The sequence below is a fragment of the Coffea eugenioides genome, chromosome 11, assembly GCF_003713205.1.
Source record: "Coffea eugenioides isolate CCC68of chromosome 11, Ceug_1.0, whole genome shotgun sequence".
Classification (NCBI taxonomy): domain Eukaryota; kingdom Viridiplantae; phylum Streptophyta; class Magnoliopsida; order Gentianales; family Rubiaceae; genus Coffea; species Coffea eugenioides.
This window is the reverse complement of record NC_040045.1, coordinates 41,050,307-41,070,095: the sequence shown is the minus strand read 5'-3', so window position 1 is coordinate 41,070,095 and position 19,789 is coordinate 41,050,307. Positions and strand designations below refer to the sequence as shown.

Here is a 19,789-nt window from a genome sequence, read left to right as displayed (position 1 = left end):
CGTTTATATGTGGCTATGTAGCTTTGTTAAAACTGACAAATTCACTCAAAAAATTTGACTCAAATGTATGCCATCTCTTTCCCACAAACTGGCTATCCTGGGAGTGGACTAGGCAAAATTCGTAGCGAATTTATCAACCCCAATGACCCCCCTCTCCCCTTTTTGTATTCAAGTGTCAAGAGGAAATAATAACTCGAAAAAAAAAGAAAAAAAAGTTTACAACATTAATGTAAAGTTTAAAGACTCCCGTCAATTTATCTAACTTGCGAGGTCGCAACATTAGGTTTCTTCATTTGCTTCCCTTGTCGATATCTAATTACTTTTTTTCCCCGAAGTTTTGATTAGAACGTACGAAATCTAATCAGCACGCAGCAGGAGACTTGGGAGTTTGACTCAGAGCCCCCAAGTCATTCTAGCATTTCTGTTCAGGGTCCCCGCGAGTTCAGCCACTTCTGTTTGCAAAAATATCTCTTCTCGCTTCTAATGTAACTGGTTTATGCGTCCCGGGCCAAAATCCAACAAGAATTTAAGCATTCAGACAAGATAACCTGGTTGCGTTCCTTGAATTATGAAATGGAAAGGAGATAAATAACATATAGAAGAGTACATCTGGGATTCAACCCAAACTTGACAATACAAGGAAACAAGATCACAAGGCAAAAGCCGGACCTCGCAACAGGAAGAAAACACAAGGCTCTATATTTGAACAAGCAGTCTCCTAGCTGAAACAAAATACCTATCCACCTTGTTTCTCCATCACTTTATTGGGCAGGAGATCTGTGGCCTTAATTTCTTCACAATAAACTTGTTGAAAAGAAAACTTGACATTACCCAAGATGCCGAACAAAAACAACCCAAAGACAGCATAGCAGCTGAACGCTGTTGCCCAGAGCCAGGCAGCTAGGCTTTATTAACACAGAACAGAGAAGAAAGCACGCCAGGAGATAGAAGCTTCAGTTCCACCATTTCAAGGTTCATTTGAAGAGCACAACGCGAAGCTAGTAAACATGAATTCCTGCAAAATGTGATCCTTCAATTCCATAGAAGATTATGCATTAAGAAATAGATCCAAAAGTACAAGTTAGAACTGTTTCACCAACCTGTCAAAGAAGCACTTACGGAGCATGTTTACTCGGCCATCACTATTCTGGAGGATAAACAGTGAGCTTAATCGGGGTAGTCTTGTTCTCATTTGGCCGCGCAATAATTTCCATTAATTGTTGTTGCACAATTCTCCGGGCAGAAGAAATTACTGAATCCTTGGCATATTCTAGGTCAATCATCTCAAGGTGTTTCATGTATACAAAGTCAGATGGGATCCGCACAAGTTTCTTGCACTGCTTGAGGACAAGGCATCTGAGTTGTGGGAAATTAGTGGCTTTAGCATCCCAAGACTTTAAATTTGTAGACCCAATGAACAGAACTTTGAGACAACGAAATCCCCCTCCTTCTGTTTGCCAATCCTCTCCCATAAAAGCATTGTCTTTCAATTTGAGAACCTCAAGAAACCGAAGCTTTCCAAGTATAGGCATGTGAATTTGCCAATCTAGACTTGTATCCTGCAGACTCAACCTTGTTAATCTTGCTGGGAATTTGTGTGCTGGAGGAAGAGCAAGTAGCCTGGAAGTTACATCATCATTCCGTAACTTCAGATTCTCAAGGGAGACTAGTTCGCAGAGCATGTCAAACAAACGAGACTCACCATTGGCCTTCACAAGAGTGCCCAAGTTCCCACGTATACCAAGCTTCTTGAGTTTCTTAGTCCTCTCAAGCACATCATTTGTGAGACATTCAGGTGCAACAGTAGATAGAGTTTGTAGGTTTTCACTGCTAGAGCATTGCCTTGAACACTCAGGCAAGAATGTGGAGGTATTGGTACGCAAATGCCTTAGCTTTGTCATTCCCCAAATGTCAGCTTCTATTCTGAGGGTCGGGTGGGTTGTGTAAACGATAAGAGTTTGCAAGTTTACCAGGCTGGACATCTTTTTGGGAAGGATTTGGAGCTCACAACAGATGGCAATGAACTTTAGGAGAACAAGGTTAGGTAGTTGGGCCGGAAAACGACCAGGAAGCTTGACAGATAAAATATCCAACACTCGGAGTAGTTTGAAGTGCTTACATATATTTGAGCAAAGATCCTTCCTCAACGTAGTTTCTTCCCCAAAGCTCAAGAATGAGCGGACTTTCTCCGCAGGCTGTTCTTTTTGAACGTACTCTTGGAAGTAAGAGTTAATACAGGTAAGGCGACGGCCAGAAGATGAATTGGTGTCCACGTGAACTTGTTGGAAAAGATTTTCTGCTTTGGCCATCTTCTTGCAGAAGTCACGCAGTGTGTCATGGATTATACATGTCTTAATCCGACCACTTAAAGTTCTCCTTCGCACCATCACTAAATTCCTGCCAACCAACTCCCTCAAACATAACTCTGCTATTTTTTCCATGCTTGCTCTCTCAGATTGGGGAATAAACCCCTCAGCGATCCACAATTGCAACAATTTCGACACGGGGATCTCCAAGTCTTCAGGGAAGACACCAAGGTAGAGAAAACACGATTTGAGTATGTCAGGCAAGTTATCATAACTCCGTCTTATTAATTCATCAATCCTTTTTTGGTGGTTATTATCAACTAACTCAGCTACACCATTAAGCACATCTTCCCACCATGTAAGATCTTTTGGATGATTCCTAAGAATACCAGCTGTTACCACTATTGCCAGTGGTAGCCTGTCACACTTAGCGAGAATCTTCTTTTCAATGGATTCCAGTTCCTCTGGACATGTATTTTCGTCGAAAACCTTGGTCCTCAGTAATTCTTCAGCCTCTTCTGTAAACATAAGCCGCAATTTATATGGTTTAGTCTTTGTTGCAACATAGTTGGCCACAGACTCGATTCGAGTAGTCACTAATACCCTGCTGCCCTTGCTGTTGTCGGGTAAAAATTTTTTGATATCCTCCCAAACTTCATTTTGCCAAACATCATCCATGACAATCAAATACTTGTACTTCAATTCGTGTTTGACCATGTCAACTAATTGTTCCACCGTCTTGTCCTGCTCCCTAATGTTCTTGATGAAGACACTTAGTATGCTAAGAAGCACTTCTTTCTTGTTGTATTCATTTGAAACAGTGACAAATAAACGAGTAAAAAAATGATACTCGATTCTTAAGTCGTTCAAGACCTTTCTTGCAAGTGTTGTCTTTCCTAGCCCAAGCATTCCATGTATTGATGCTATTTCTAGCTCCTTTGACTCACTGTGCTGCTCTGCGTCGGAATTGCTCTGCTCCTCTCCATCAGATTTGCCTTGAACCAGTTTTTTCCCACCGAGAAGTTCCAATACATTATCAGCTGCATCTTCAAACCCAATGATTCTGTCTGGTTCTTGATTGCCTCCAGTCTATTACAATGAAAATAGAAGAATCACTATAAAATATGCCTTGGACGTTTTCCTTAAATATATCAAAAGAATTAATATATAAAATTATATTTAAAAACCTATTGAATAAACTACTACATAAGGAAGATTGGATGCATGCCATATATATCAAATTTGAAATTCGAAGTCAATTCATGATTAGTTGTCATGCATCCAGACCCACTATTGTATATACTATCAATGGAGAAAGCTACATCCTATACAAATGGATGTGTTGACAGAATACAACATTGGTAATGTATAATATTTATGTATTGCTTTTGCTTTCCTTTTCTTTTCTGGCTTTTGTTGCTTGTTGAGTGAATCTCTTTTTTTTTTCTTTTTCTTTCTTAGTAGTTTATTTTCATTGATGACATATCTATCATTTCTTCTCAATACTAATTATAATCTTTTTGTTTAGTGTGTTAATGCGCAAAGGAATTGCTCATACGTAACATAATAGCATCTTTTCTCTTAGTTGGAATATTTCATTCTTTTAATTTAGATTTTCATTTTATATGCTCCTCACAGTGATATTTGGAGGAGGGTTGGGTTGGGTGATTCGGGGGAGGGAGTCTAAGTGAAATGTCTTGGGTTTGAGCCCTCCCACTTACAGTACAAGAAAGAAGATATTTTCCTATTTATGTAAACCGTTGAAATGACCATCTGCCTGACAAATAGTAATATATATAATCAAAAACTATAGTTATATTGGACCACAGAAAATTTATAGAATTTCTTTAAACTTATTACAGAGTACTATTTTGCAAATAATCTAGAAAATGGAGAGCCATATAATCAGACAAACAGTAAGAAAAATATTTCATATGCATTTGATTTATTTATTCTAGCATCAAACTTTCCTGTTCAGTGCAAATGCAAACGTGTTCTTCTTTCAAACGAAAAAAAAGGTATAATTCAGTGTTTATTGATGATTTGCCTCATAGGCATACTCATTACATACGTTATAAATTATGTAGACCAACAACCCATTAACATAATCACTATTTAGAACTTACTGGCAACTGAGCTTAAGTGCTGAGGAATATCATGCATCAAGAATTTGGTTTGTCCGCAGCGTGTATGTATATGTATAAATGGTAAGAAATTGCAATGGAAGAACTAAAACATTCCATCCAACCATGAACTTGTCCAAATGAAGTGGGCAGATGCAATCATGCAATTACAAATTAACTTGTAACAGTAAACAAATTTTAGGTACTATTAGTTACCTGATTTTCTTCAGACATTGAACTACGTCTTGATGACTCTCTTGACAACTCTTCTAATGCCACGAGGTGGAGGCCAATCTCCTTGTTGTCCTCGTTGGTCTTCTTCACCTTTGCACTCAGCTTTTGCACCGTTTCACCTAAGATCCTGAGGTTACTTAGGTGTTCTCTGGCGCGTACTGCTTTCTTGAAGATATTCTTGCCTTGGTAATGCATCTCCTCCGCGATGTATGTTTCCATCAGATCTTCGACCTCGAAAACCCGGCTTCTGATCTCGTCCGCCAGCTCCGTCAGGGGCTTTGAGTTGCGGTACTTTGCAGTGTACTCGGCCATGAAAGCCTTCAAGAGCCGGACGTCTGCCTGGAGATCGGTGATTTTCTCATAGTTATCGCTTATCAATCTGCGATTCTCATCGATCAATTGCAGCAGATTTTGCAAGGCAAATCCTACTGAAACCTGTATAGCCTGTTCCATATCTCTCACCGCCGATCTTGATTTGTTTCTTGAAAGCTAGAAATCAACCAACTTGGATTAGATCATGAGATGAGAGGCTCTAGCTGTGCAAGGTCGACTCGTACATAGTTTTGTGAGAATTGTAAAAAAAGACTACCAGTACATTGAACTTCATTGATCAACATGTACAGACACATAGTTGACTTGACTTCAAGTGGCCCCAGCAACTCATTTTCTAGTATTAATTCTACAGCTGGTAACCATTAAGCTACTTGTTGATCATAAAAGCATAAACAAAGAAATTTTTTGTATTCCTATATTACACACACACATATTCGTACGTATACATATACACACATAGGAACTGTGGTTAAGGAATGCATAGCATTGGGTCAATTACATATAACTTAAGCTTTGCTTATTATATATGTAAAAAGAAATTGAGTTTAGTTATAAGTTTATACATTCATTCTTATATAAGTGGTATCATTTACTTTTCAAATATGATATTGGAAAAATATTTGGCTTCTTAAGGGGCTATTCGGTAGTAGACGGAAATTCTACAAGAATTTTAGGGGTTGCAAATCCAAGACAAATGGATTAGATTTTCCTCTTTTAAATGGATTATATTTGAAAGCATGTATACTAGCCTAATATCTGGTTTTTCAAAGTTGAGGGGGACAATTCTCTACCCTCCGATCAATGTGTTGCTCCATCACCGGCCCTTGGATTGTTCCATTGATTTGTTGATCGGCCAAGTCTGACGTATGCATTTGATAAAATTAAAATTTACAAATTAAAATTTTTATTAAATTACTAAATTATTAAGTATTAATATGATACATTCATGTATATATCGCATTAAGTGATACGTGAATAGTTTATAACTTATTTTTTGACACAAGTTTTGTTCAAAAAATTCAATGCTATTTAATAAAATTACATGTTCTATATTTGATTATCAAAAGTGTCTGAATATGTTAAAAGATGAATCTATTAAATTTAAGTATTGAATTGAATTATTAAATAGAAACGTGGGCCCTCGACACTAACCAATTTATAAGGGTGTCGTTACGATCTATGGGTAAAGGCCAAACATGACCGTCCATGACGGTTCAGAAAAGCTAATAGCCACACCACCTTTTTCAATTTATTACTATACGCCTACCCGGAAGTCATCTCAAATCTTTAAAATTTTTCTTATTCGCACCATTTTTATTTGACTCTTGTTCATGTTCCGGATTTTAACACTAAATGCTAAAAAACAAAAGTTGTTGGATTCGAATAATTACACTTTGTTTATATTCTTGTTCACGTATCATGATGATGCCTACCTAGCAATTTTGTATCTTGGTCAATTAGAATAATTATAAATCATCGGCCCTATTTGTCAAGTGAATTTTTTTAAGTATTTATTTAAAATTTTACTGTAATTTACTGTAAAAATTTTTAAAAAAATTTTTAAATTGTATTTTTTTGAAATATTTTAAAATGTATAATTTAAAATTTTTGAGAAGTTGTTTGAGATTATTGTAATTAAAGTTTTTAAAAAACTTGTAACTAATAAACTTAGCAAAAAACTTATCTGCAAACAAGGCCATTATCATTCATTATGTGAGCAGCGTGAAGGATCACTATCATTACTGTAAACGGCCGTTTGAAGTCTAATTAGTATTTAATTATTGCATCTCGGTCTTCACGGAAATGGAGCGCATGGTGGTAGTTTCTAGTCTAGATTGTACACGTTAATGTTTAATCGCTCAAAATGCTATCATATTCATAATACTTCATCTTCCTTCCTTGACAATGAATCAAGATGAAATAGAATGGTAAAGAACCTTGGCAGAAATAAATTGGCAAATCGATTGTCCAATGAGTATTTAAAAAAAAAAAAGAGAGAGAGAAAATTAAAAGCAAAGCACGCAGTTGGTCATAGAAGGAGCCAGTACAATTGGTACAGCTTTTGTAATTTTTTTCAGAAGGTAGTTATATTAAATTATTAAATTGATATATAAGAACAAAAATTATAATGTTTACAACAAAGCAATATAAGTATATATATTAAATTATATAAAATATACAGCAACCGACCGCACAATTGTACCAAAATCACAATTTTTTTTCCGGTAACGATAACATTTGTATAATGCAATCTATCTTATTCTATAAGGAGGGAAGGCTAAAAAAGTTGTGTGAGGAACTAATAAGTATGCAGACCTGACTAAATCAAAGAGATGTTTTGATATCATATTTGAATTTTTTTTATTGCGGGTGAGATTTGAACTCCCAACGTACAATCCAAAGAGGGATTTAAATTCCTTTTCGTTGACCGCACCAAAATCACAATTATGCTGGCTCCTTCTCCGGAGAGGACTAAACTTTGGCCTGACAAAATGTGGCCTTCCCCATTACTGATTGGCAGTTTCCAGGTTGCATGCCATAAGACACCATTGTTAGGCTTTTCTGCTTAAACAAATATTACTGGACAGGGAGTTCCACAGGTTCGGTGATCGATTTGTCATCTATCATCCTCCTTTTCAGACTTTCATTAGACCTGATAAAAGAATGGCAACATAACAAGGATAAAAAGAACAATTGATCATATTGTTCGCGCTTAAGCCTGGGAAAAATCAATGGAACATCTTTACCAAAATGATAAGAAAACCCAACCTTTAATCCTAGTTATTTTAACCACGTTCCATCAGGTTTTGTTGACTGGCCGGGTTTTATCACACTTGAAAGAGTGAAAAAGAAATCCAATGTGGCTGGCTTAGGAAGAGCAAAATCCAATGAGTAGCTAATGTGAACGATCACTAACATGTATGATTTAACAGTGAATGTGAACTGGTACTAATTCTTGCGCCCCCAGCCTTCTCCCCCCGGGGGGCAAATCAGAAATGAAGCACACGTTGGTTGTTTCATTCTGGTTTATACTTTGTATTGCAATTCTTGGGTGGAAAAAATCTAACAGGAAATGCTTCATGACACTTGCTTAAATTATCAATATATATTTTCTCAAAAAGTACATTCGCTTAAATGGAATGCATTTTATGAATTGCTTCTTTCAATTGAATGTTTAAACACTAATGCAGAGACTGCTATCATATTAATTTTGAGCTAATTCAGCTACCGTTTGACAATGGACAAGATGAAATGGATTGATGCAAAAAAAAAAAACCTTATCAGAATTAAATTTGGAAACCCATTCTGTATTGAATGAATACAGAAGAAAAAAAAAATTAAGTGTAGAAAAGCAAGTAGTTGACAATGAATAAGACAATTTCTTTTCTTTTTGGAAGGAAAAAACTAATGAGAATTATATAAGTGGAGAACACATCCTCTGATGAGCATAAAGCACCAAAAAAAGAAAACTTTCTTGAGGGCCTAAACAGAATTGAATAATGCAAGTGGCAAATAGAGAAAAGTAAAGCTTATCTATTACATGTGGCAGCAAGCAGGATTCGCAGATAGCTTTCTTGAGGGTCTAAACAAAATGGAATAATTGCAAGTGGCAAATAGAGAAAAGTAAAGCCAATCTATTACGTTTGGCAGCAAGCAGCAGAATTCATTCCACACTTGGTCTGGAACGTAGGACTGTCCTGTCCGGTGGGATGATTTTCCTTCCGATTAAAGTTGTCACCTCTATGATTTGAACCTTGTTTGAAAAGTCTTTTTTCTTGAAATTTTTTTTATATTTTTTTAACATATTTTTAAATTATTTTTTTATCTTACATATATATATATATCAAATTATTAAAATATATTTTATTATAAAAATTTTTAAAAATAGCAATCCAAACGTTTTGGTTTACCTTAAAAAAAAGGATCCATTTCACACTTATGAATAATGGTGGGCTTGTTGACCAGTAATTTTGTTTTCTATCATACTGCAAATTCATGCTAGGAGTTTATTTGGATGATTTATTGAGATAATTATTGTAACACTTTTTATGATGTAATGTATGTGGGATAAAAAGATGATTGAAATTTATGAAATAAATTATTTTATCTCCAAATATTTCAATCCAAACACACCCATGTCACGATCCATCCATCCAGTGAATTTCTCTTCTTCCATCTGATGGTCGTCACGTGAGGAAATGATGGGGCTACATAAACAAGAATTCAAACTTCACATGGATCGCCCCAATTTTTAACAGTTTCGTTCCTGTGGATTTTCTTTTCTCTGTTTTGCATATTTTACCACCCCCCCCCCCTCTTCCAGATTTTTGGTTTGTTCTTTGGCCCGTCAAGGACCATGGTAAATTCTATCCTCTCTGCTATGTTTTCAGACTCGGACCAGGTATTGACTCGGCTGAACTCAGGGGTCAGGGGTCAATAGATTCGACCGGATTCAACCGGGGTCAAATTAAATGACATCATAAATATGTCATAAATATTTATTAATAATATTTAATCAAAATAAGATATAAAATTTATCTTTAAATTGGTGGTTTACAACTTCATAAGTTTAGATTTGTCATAACTTCAATGTTATTAATAAAAATTATTTTGAAATTAAAATATTATGTAAAATATCTAAAAGCATGCTAATATCAATAAAGGTGTATACATATGTGTTTGATGTTTCAAAGCTGTTTAACAAGAAAGTGCAAAGAAATTAGAACAATCAAATAGTAATTCATATAATTTAATGCATATTTACAAGTTCAAAGTTAAATTTGTGGAGAATATTTATAGACTATGAAACATTTCTAGGTATGTTAATAGTTTTTCAATATCCAAGGGGTTAGAATACAATATTGAAAAAGCTTTTTGAACCCTACAGTAATATTCCCCCAATTCCTTCCTCCTTTACCTCTAACCGCCGACAAAGGCTTTTCTAAACTAATGCAACCTTTTCTTGTTCCTGTTCTCCGTTCATTCCACTCTTCCTTTTTCTTTTTTTTTAAAAAAAAAAAATCCAAAGAAGGATAGAACATAGAAGGCCGCATAAGCTCTCAAGTCTCAAGCCCATCGGTGGCAAAAGCTCTTAGGCAGCCACTCCGAATGTTTTGAGAAACATTTCCCCTGTGTTTTGAGATGGACGAATTCGAAGAGGTTGAGCAATCTTTAAGTTTTTCCAGCGAATTTTTGACAATGCTTTTGATTTTTTAGTTCTCTTGATATGGATTCAGTGCAAGAGTAAGCTTTACAATAGACATTGAAGTCTTGTCTATTCTGGGTTCTAACTACAACTTCAAGAACAAAGTGGACAAGCTAGTCTTGTCCATTCTTTCTGCTTTTCATTTTTTTTTGAGTTTTTATTTCCATTCTTATTTCTTATTTCTTTTCAGGATTTCCATTCTTATATCCTTAGGTATTTATTTTCAAAACTAACAAATAATCAAACTTTTATCTTTTTTCTTCAATCTGCTCTTTTCTTCATCTCTCTTTCTTTTTTTTTTTTGGTCTTTTCCCCATATCTAAGATTAAATCTTATTTAGAAAACGATATCAAGCACTGATTGTGGTGGCTAAATTGAAGGAGCTGAGGAGGTGAAAATGGGTTTTAGAGAGGTGAGAGATCAGGAGGAATTTAGATAGGCAAAGAAAAAAAAAAGGCAACAAAAACGGCAAATAAAAAAACCGGGTTCTCATCGGTTTTACCGGTTTCCGGTCAAACCCGGTTTTGACTCGGGCTTGATCGAGTTTCTGTCATCCGAGTTTTTAGAGCAGCTCGGACCGGACACTTGACCGGTTTCCGGTTGAACCGATCGGATCGGCGGTCCGGTCCGAGTTTAAAAACACTGCCTCTCTGTCAATAATTGTCCCGACTCCCGATATCTTATGTAGTACTACTTCTGTTTTCTCCCTTGCAAGAGCCAAGACTACGTACCTTGGGACTTTTCATCAGTAAATGCAGGCTAATGAGATACCTTGACGAAGCACTGCCCACAATTTTTTCATTATAGTAAAACCAATTCAATAAATACAACAACATAGATCGTAAGTTAAAATTTTGAGCATGTACATTTATAATAATAATAATATTTCACATTTCTTCTTAAAGTATGAGAGGACGATATTAAGAAACAAAAGAGAAGAGGAAAGAATGTCTAATTTTTGAAATCTTATAATCTATGTATTCATACTCACATATTATTTACATTAAGAAGCAAGGACCATCATATGATAGTATAATTACTTCATCTGGCCTTCCTGAGTAGCATTCTATGTACCAAGTATAGAGTATTATTTGAAATATTATTTAAAAAAATTATTGTAATATTTTTTGTGATGTGATGTATGTGAGATAAAAAAGTGATTGATAATATAAAAAGGTGGGTTGGAAAATATGTTTATGATGCAAGTGAAATATTATTTAGAATAATTTGCTATCCAAACAAACCCGAAACCTTTGAACCTTTGTCGTATTTTAGAATGGAGACGGACTCAACTAAGGAGCATAAAAAATTTTAATAATGGGAGTTTGCCAAAGTATAAATTGAAGAATTTGTGCTTCAAAAAAAAAATAAAATTGAAGAATATGAGGTTCTCTGGAAGAGGCCCGTATAATTACAGGCTATAATATTTGAGGCATTCATATAGAAATGTAACATTTTCATCTCCTAAGATAGCCGACCCGACCACCACCATTGTCCATTTCCAAAAAGCTATGTACAGGGTTAATGCATAACTTCCTATTTGGACCTGAAATTGCATCCCATAATAACCTCTGTCTAATTGCTGAGGCCCTTGAAAGTCATAATTGACCGGGTGAAGTAACATCCCCCTCCAATTAGTCCAAAAAAGATACAAATGGCAAATGCAACCAAACCCTTGGTACTTGCTATTAGTAGAATATGGGCAGACATAACGGATCTTCTGTTAAGCGCTCAAAGCTCCTTCGATAGACATAACGGATCTTCTGTTCCACCCATTCCTGATGATCAAATAAAATATTAAACCATTTTGATTTAATCATGTAGTTGGTCCCTTCAGGTGTCACATTTTGCTTGCGACACATTTTGTCCTTGAGTTCAACAAATCACCATTGAAATGCCAAGTGTGGCCATGGCTTCGACAGAAGTTAGATTAGGCTGGAGGGCTGGAAGTTCTTTCAAGATATCGGTCGACTTTTAACTTAGAATCATGAACTGAGAAATGAGGAGCAATTTAAATCTTATGAACTGAGCTATAGATATTCCCATACATAGTTCTTTGTAACTCGATGGTACTGAAATGTTTTCACTGAATTCTCATTAGTGTGACGCCGTAATACTACTCTTCAGCATAATAAATTTGGATTCCATCATATTGTTACTGAAAGCTTCCATAGGTGAGAACTCAGCAAATGTTTATGCATGTAACTTTACAAGATAAAATTTCAGATTAAGGAGTTTAACTGTTGGGATATGCAACTTTTCCTACATATTTTGCTAGATTATATTTGATATCAAAATAATTTAGTTATTAGAAAATAAGGGTATTTGTTAACCAAAGATCATGTTGGTTTGTTAACAAATATTTTAGATAAGATTTGCTAGTAGTAGAAGATTATATTTTGTTGAGATTTTTAGAATAATTGTTAGTTGGATATTTTGCTAGTTTGTTTCATGTAATCACTATAAATAGTGAGTTGATAAATGTAGAATATAAGCTCATTTTCTACCTTCAATACAAGTCTCTTATAAGCTTTTTTTGCAACACTAAGGTGTTGTTTCTTAGTTTATGCCCCAAAAAACCAACAAAGTGGTATCAGAGCCTATATCTTAAGGGCCTGAGTCTTCTTTTTTTGAGAGTGATGCATTGGTGAGGATCCTTTATAAGTTCAAAACCATGACAGGAAAGAACTTTTTGTCAAATGTTTCAACTTTTAGTGGTGAAACTTACCAAATTTGGGCCATAAAATTTTGGACTTATTTGGTAGTCAATGATCTACGGGATATGGTGGAAACGAATTTTGTTTCATCAGCATTTGAAGAGCTGATGGATACACAAATTAGAGACCACAGAGCTGCAGTCAGACAGAGATCCAAGGCCAGCATTCACATATCAGTTTTTGATGCCGTTTTCACAAAGATAATAGCTAATGATTTGATTGAGAATAAATTATTCTCAATTAAAATAAAAAGGAGAAGTTTCACTATGAATTGGTCAGATTTTGACAATTCTACAGTGGAACATGATGATGAAATCAAGAATTCAGATCCTGAAAAAATTCAGGAGGAGATCATTGATAAGTTAGGAAGTATCAAATTGTTTCCTGATATTTATCAAGATTATAACATTTCTGTTTTTGAGTCTTTAGATTTTGATGGTCATGACAAAATGAAGAACCATGCAGAATTTCATATTTTCTGTATAGGTTCAAATATCGTCAAAGAATGTTCCACTTTAAACCTATGAGAAGGTTATTTGGAAACATTAAAAAAAATCATCTTTTATGTGGAGTTTGGCATGAGAAGACAAAAGAAGTGGTTTGTTGCAAGACTAATATTTAGCTTGCATAAAAATCCAAAGGAAGAAGTTCATTGCAAGGCTAATTATCAATTGCAGAATTTCTCACAAAAGTCTCGTTCAAAACAAGATTCAAAGATTTGAGAAGACAATTCAAAATCTGCAACAAAAGTGGCAAGAAGGAGTGTTGGGATATGCAACTTTTCCTACATATTTTGCTAGATTATATTTGATATCAAAATAATTTAGTTATTAGAAAATAAGGATATTTGTTAACCAAAGATCATGTTGGTTTGTTAACAAATATTTTAAATAAGATTTGCTAGTAGTAGAAGATTATGTTTTGTTGAGATTTTTGTTAACAAATATTTTAGATAAGATTTGCTAGTAGTAGAAGATTATGTTTTGTTGAGATTTTTTAGGATAATTGTTAATTGGATATTTTACTAGTTTGTTTCATGTAATCACTGTAAATAGTGAGTTGATGAATGTAGAACATAAGCTCATTTTCTACCTTCACCACAAGTCTCTTATGAGCTTTTTTTGCAACACTAAGGTGTTGTTTCTTAGTTTATGCCCCAAAAAACCAACATTAACCATTCATCATTGAAATATATGGTCATATTGACAATTTTGATTCCGTTTTAAGTTAAATTGGAAACAGGAGTTTCGCGAGAAAGGAACCAAATGTTTCTTCACCATGTAAGAGACAAATTATGCTAAGAAGATGGGGAAGTGAATGTTGAAATTCCTCCTCCTCAGGAGTAAACTCTACATGAAATTAACATTAAGGTTTAAAGCCCACATCCAAATTTCTTACAAATCAAAAGCACACCCAAACTAAATTTGAAGACGTCGTGCTTCACAGTCTTTCGCTTTAGACCAGAAGATCAGTGGCCATTTTATCCTGAATTAATAATCTGAAAAAAAAAAAGAGGCCAGGTGAAGTCAGCTCTATTTGGTAGTTCTGATGAAAATGAATGTTACTGCTCGTAGAGAAATGCCAGTTTTTTTCCGTGGAAATGAAGAGTAATCTCAATGTTAGCAGCTGCAGTCTTGAAAGAATTTCAGCCATAAAACCTTACAATTCCACTAATGACCAGAAAAAGCATAAAAGAACAAATCACCAAAGAAGAGTGGATCCTGAGTTATTCTACCAACCTGAGAAGGCACGGACAACTCAGATGCATTTGGCACTCAATGTTCTGGAGGATATACGGAGAGCTTGAAGCCACTAGTTTTGTTGCCCCTTTGAGCTTGCTCTAGCTTCAGCACCTGAAGTTTCCTGGCAGAAGAAGCCACCGAAGGATTTGTGCAGTGAAGGACCACCATCTGGAGGCTAGGAATATCTGCCAGGTCATGTGGGAAGGCTCTGAGTTTATCACAATTTCTGAGTACAAGGCTTTTAAGCTTTGGAAATTGATCCACTGAAGCTTCCCATACCACCAAATCTGTGCGTCCAATGTGCAAAAATTTGAGACGAAGAAAGCCACCCTTTTCTGTTTGCCACAACCTTCCTTTGAATGCATTGTCTTTCAACTTAAGAACCTCGAGATTTTCCAGCTTCCCTAATGTGGACATCTCACTCCAATCCAACAGCGTATTTAACAAAGTCAATTTTGTCAACTCTCTGGGAAAACTTTTATGTGAAGGAAGACCGAATAACCTGGAGGATATATCCTCATTCAATAACTTCAAATTTTCAAGCGAATCTAACTTTCGAAGATAGCCAAACAAACTAGATTCGCCATTGATCTCAAAAAGCTTGGCTAATTTTCCGCGTATTCCCAATTTCTTGAGTCTGGTAGTCCTTTCAAACACTTCTTCTTTGCAACTTTCTGGTGAAACAGTATGCAAAGTCAGAAGATTTTCACCTATTAAAGCCTCTTCCTTGCTCCTTTGGTTTTTGTTATCTGGACAGGGCAAAAGAGTAGACGCATTTGTATGCAAATGCCTTAACTGTGGCATCTTCCATATATCTGCTTTGATTTCAAGGGTGCGTGATGTTGTATTGACTATAAGAGTTTGCATGTTACACATGGTAGACATTGCCGGAGGGAGGACTGAGATGTTAGAAGAAAAAGCAACATACTTTAAAAGAACCAAATGGCATAGATCAGGAGGAAAACGGGTGAAGGTGAGAGATTGAACCTCCAACACTCTAAGCAACTTAAAGGTTTTGGGAATTGCAGAGACATGTTTTGGTTCCACAGTAGTTTCTTCTTTGGCAAAAGTCAAGAAAGACCGGACACACTTACCAGAAGGTGTGGGCCGTGAAATGTAGTCCAAAACATTGACATGATTGATGCAAAGCCGACGATATTGATCCAAAGCTGGGTGTTCAGATAAAAAGAACGCAAGTTTATCCTTTTTTATTTCTTGGAAGAAATTTTCTTCTGTAGCTTCATTCTTGCAAAACTCACGCAAAGTGTCATGGATGCGACAAGTTTTAATTCGGTCATTTGACCTTCTTTGTCCAACCATCACTAAGTTTCTCGCAACAAGTTCCTCCAAGTGTTGCTCTGCTATGTCTTCCAAGTTGATATCACCTTCCTGTAGTATGAGTCCTTCAGCAATCCAAAGTCGCAACAACTTCCAAACAGGGATCTCAAAGTCTTCCCGAAAGACACCAAGGTAAATGAAACATGGCTTCAAGTGATTTGGTAAGTGCTTGTACATTAGTTCTATTACCTTAGTGGTTTGCTCTTGATCCCTTGCAATGTAATCCTTAACACTATCTGCCACATGTTTCCACCAATCAATTCTCTCTTTGTTGTTCCAAAGAATACCTGCAATGACAACCACTGCAAGTGGTAATCCATCACATTTATTTGCTATTTCTATCTCATACTCCTGCAGCTCCTTTGGGCACTTGTCATCATCAAAGACCTTCCAACGAAGTAACTCCCGACTCTTTTCTAGAGGTAAAAAGTCCAACTTATGGAAAGGGATACCCCGACTTGCATATTCAGCAACATTCTTATTTCGAGTAGTTATTAGAACTCTGCACCGCTTGTTATTGCTTGGAAAAGCTTTTTTGAGTCTATCCCAATCCTCTTTCTCCCAGACATCATCCATCACAACTAAATACTGCTTTCCCTCCAACTGCTTGCGGAGATATTCTTCTAACTGATCTTCTACCATCTTATTCACCTCATCGTTGATTTGTGTAAAAGATCTTAGAATACTGAGGAACACTTCCCTTTTCTCGTATTCTTTTGAAACGTAAACAAATGCCTTGATCATAAATTCATAATCAACAATTGGATCCTTAACAACCTTTTTAGCTAACGTTGTCTTGCCTAGTCCAAGCATACCAACAATTGAGATTACTTCAAGATGTTGTGATCCACCGGTGAGAAGTTTGCTTACTTTTTCCGTTGCCTCCTCAAAACCAACCACATGCTCTTCCTCTACTTTTGGTGCCTGGTTGCAGTATACACGGTGAGAATATGCATAAGATCGTTTGAAAGAAATGACTAAAATCAGTGACATAAATATCTTGATCCGAAAACAGAATCGACTCCTAAAGCCATACTTGACTCGTAACAGCAAGGGAATTAATTACTCGTACATATGTCCTAATTGAGATAGCTCAATATTCCTTACTAGCGTCATTTGGTACATAACTTACATTCCGAATGTTGATATTAATTAAAGACTAAATGGATATAGTTCATATGCAACAAACAATTAGGGATTAAATTGACAAGATTTCTTGAATCGATTAAAAATGTTGAACTTTAGTAATGTTTCAGCACCATCCACAATATGTACAAACAAATAAGTAGACAGATAGAAAAGTCTTTACTAAACAAAAGATGGAAAGCAGGAGTTTGGCTTGTCTATTTTTACCTCTTTAGGCTTTGGAATCTTGTTAAGACTGGCGATGACTTGATACTGCAGGGCCTCAAAGCCATTCCTGGCCTTTTCTTGATTAATCTCCCTCACTTTCTTGCCAACTTCTTCAATCTGTTTCCCCACGTCCCGAAGCCTGGTGGGATAATCAATTATGTGAAAAGTTTTAGATATCCAGGATCTTGCTCTTTGAACCGAGGCTTGAACGATATAAGTGTCCACAGCATCTTCAGCTTGGTTGACTACAGTCTTTATTTCCTTCACCAATTCCTTGAGAAAATCGCTGTCGTGATTGTATCTCGAGTAATCTCTCATCAGAGCCTTCAGAGTCTCGAGTTCTTGGCAAAGAATCAGAATGTTATCTCGTACATCGGCGATCAAATGATAGTTGTAACTCAGTACTTGGCGAAGGTTGTCCAGCAGAAAAGTCACTGCAGCATCTGGAACAGACATCTCTAACTCAGATCTGTTTCTCTCCTAGGAAGCTACTTGGACTAACTGAGTCGAGGATCAGGATTGAATTGAACTGAACTGATATCAAGATTCCAGAGGAGACTTAGCAGATAAGAGGTGGAGTTGACTTGACTCAGCTACACAGCACCGAAAATGCTATGTACAAATTATGCTACAGCTACTACTATTACCGGACCACCACTGCTTTTCCTGTTCTGGGGACAGAGATGGAGAAATTATTAACTTAAAGCAAGTGGCAGACAGAAAATGCAATGTAGCAGGATAAAGCAAAGAAGATAAAGCTTAAAAGAGTTAACAGCCGGGTAGAAGATGCTTAGGAAACAGTAGTAGTTTTTCACTCTCCACTATTCAGTATAGTATTCACTATGGACCGCGGCTATATAAATAACGTTGTATACTTGCAAATGTATATTTTTTTTTTCGTAAACAGGAAGCTTATTGTACTTTTCCTGTTGATACTTCTTGCGCCTCTTCCCCACGTTAAAGATAAGGGATAATTTCAGAAACCTCCCCTAAAGTTTCTGACAATTTCATTGGGCTTTCTTAAAATTTAAAAAATTACACTTACCTCCCTTAATTTGATAATTTTAGTAATAAAATCTTGAAATAATATTGATTTGGTCCATTTTTTAAATGAATACCCAAAAATTCCCTTATATAATGAGTTTTAATTTATTTTTCTATACATTTATAAGATTATCTAGTATAATTATAAGAAAAATATGCCAAATTTTTCATGTTCATACCTATTATTTGATAAACAACTATAATAATAATTTTATCACTATGATAGTATACTTTTGATGATACTTTATTATGGATTTAGATTTATAAGATAGAAAAGAAAATGTTGAAATAATTCATTTAGAGTTTATGAATTTTTCAAATGATGGGATTATCATAATTTAGTAGTGATTTTGGGTAATTTCTTTTTGATTTATTGTTAATTTTAGTACCAAAAAATAGAAAATAAAGATCAGGAAAAATATTGGATTACATATAAAATTAACTCATCAAAAAAATTACTAGTTCGACATTTGGTTACAATAGAAACTAAAAGCAATAGCGATAGTTTTATAGTTTTATTGGAGAAAAATAAAAAAAAAGAATAAGAAGGAAAAAAAATGAAAAAATAATTTCAAAACTCATTCTAAGTATAAGCATATCAAATAAGGGAATTTCATGAAAATATTTAAGGGTAAAATTGTCATTATAAATAACAAGAGAGGTATGTGTAATTTTTTGAACCTCAAGGGAGCTTAGTGAAATTGTTAGAAACATGAGGGAAGGTTTCTAAAATTATCCCTAAAGATAAAGAAGCCTTCTTTTTTTTTTTTAAATAAAGAAAGCCATCGTACCAGCAGCAACCGCGTTACCATCCGTGTAGAACCGTAGATGTTGCCATCTGAGATAGAATCCCATTTAGCTATTCGGAAATTTCTGTTGAAAACTTGAAGTACCAATCTCAAATAGTCATGCAAGCTTAATATTCATAATTCAATCGGATTGACCCAAAATACAATTTAATCTTCATTCTCTATAAACAACATTTTTATTTGGTAACTTCCATTACAGTTTCCCTCCTGCCACTAGCCTAGTCATTGTACAATACTTTCTTCAGCCCAACCAGAATATTGCCCGTGTGAAGTGATCTCCCCCGGTCTTTCAAGCAAGGAATCAGGTTTCCACTCTTCCATCTTTTTGGCCAAGTAATCTGCTTTTTTTTCTTTTCTTTCCTTATTCTTGGATTTTGATGACGTTTTGATCAAGACAAAGAAGAAACAAGCACATAATTCTAATGACGTTTTCTCTTTTTCATTTTTTTTTTGGGGGTAGCAATTATTTTTTCATTTCTTTATTTTGCTGTGGACTAGTGCTTTGTCTGGTCAGCATTACGGGGATCCAACCGCAGTAGATGATAGACAATAAATTGTTTATGTGGAAGGAAGACCATTCACTA

At 35.4% G+C, this 19,789-nt stretch overlaps 2 protein-coding genes across 3 annotated transcripts; both read right to left on the bottom strand.

Annotated features, from left to right (window-relative positions):
* Nucleotides 1-533: 533 nt before the first annotated feature.
* Nucleotides 534-5,243, bottom strand: LOC113753480 (putative late blight resistance protein homolog R1A-10). Of its 2 annotated transcripts, none has more exons than XM_027297640.1 (3): nucleotides 4,646-5,243; nucleotides 1,101-3,395; nucleotides 534-1,015 (listed from the first exon to the last, which is right to left on the bottom strand). In XM_027297640.1, exons 1-2 carry the CDS (start codon nucleotides 5,114-5,116, stop codon nucleotides 1,143-1,145), a joined length of 2,724 nt encoding a protein of 907 aa, XP_027153441.1. In that variant the 5' UTR covers nucleotides 5,117-5,243; the 3' UTR covers nucleotides 534-1,015; nucleotides 1,101-1,142. The 2 variants fall into 2 exon arrangements, with proteins under 2 accessions (XP_027153441.1, XP_027153442.1); XM_027297641.1 differs by having other exon boundaries at nucleotides 1,120-3,395.
* Nucleotides 5,244-14,164: 8,921 nt separating this feature from the next.
* Nucleotides 14,165-18,125, bottom strand: LOC113751487 (putative late blight resistance protein homolog R1A-10). Its single transcript, XM_027295515.1, has 3 exons — nucleotides 17,353-18,125; nucleotides 14,659-16,923; nucleotides 14,165-14,417 (listed from the first exon to the last, which is right to left on the bottom strand). The coding sequence occupies exons 1-2, from the start codon at nucleotides 17,806-17,808 to the stop codon at nucleotides 14,695-14,697; spliced, it is 2,685 nt and encodes an 894-aa protein (XP_027151316.1). The 5' UTR covers nucleotides 17,809-18,125; the 3' UTR covers nucleotides 14,165-14,417; nucleotides 14,659-14,694.
* Between the last annotated feature and the right edge of the window lie 1,664 nt (nucleotides 18,126-19,789).

Bases quoted from the DNA above. Each gene is read 5' to 3' on its own strand.
- LOC113751487 (XM_027295515.1), bottom strand. From the start codon at position 17,808: ATGTCTGTTCCAGATGCTGCAGTGACTTTTCTGCTGGACAACCTTCGC. The intron at 16,924-17,352 runs GTAAAAATAGAC...TACTGCAACCAG, and splicing joins AGATTCCAAAGCCTAAAGAG to GCACCAAAAGTAGAGGAAGA.
- LOC113753480 (XM_027297640.1), bottom strand. From the start codon at position 5,116: ATGGAACAGGCTATACAGGTTTCAGTAGGATTTGCCTTGCAAAATCTG. The intron at 3,396-4,645 runs GTAACTAATAGT...TCATTGTAATAG, and splicing joins CAATGTCTGAAGAAAATCAG to ACTGGAGGCAATCAAGAACC.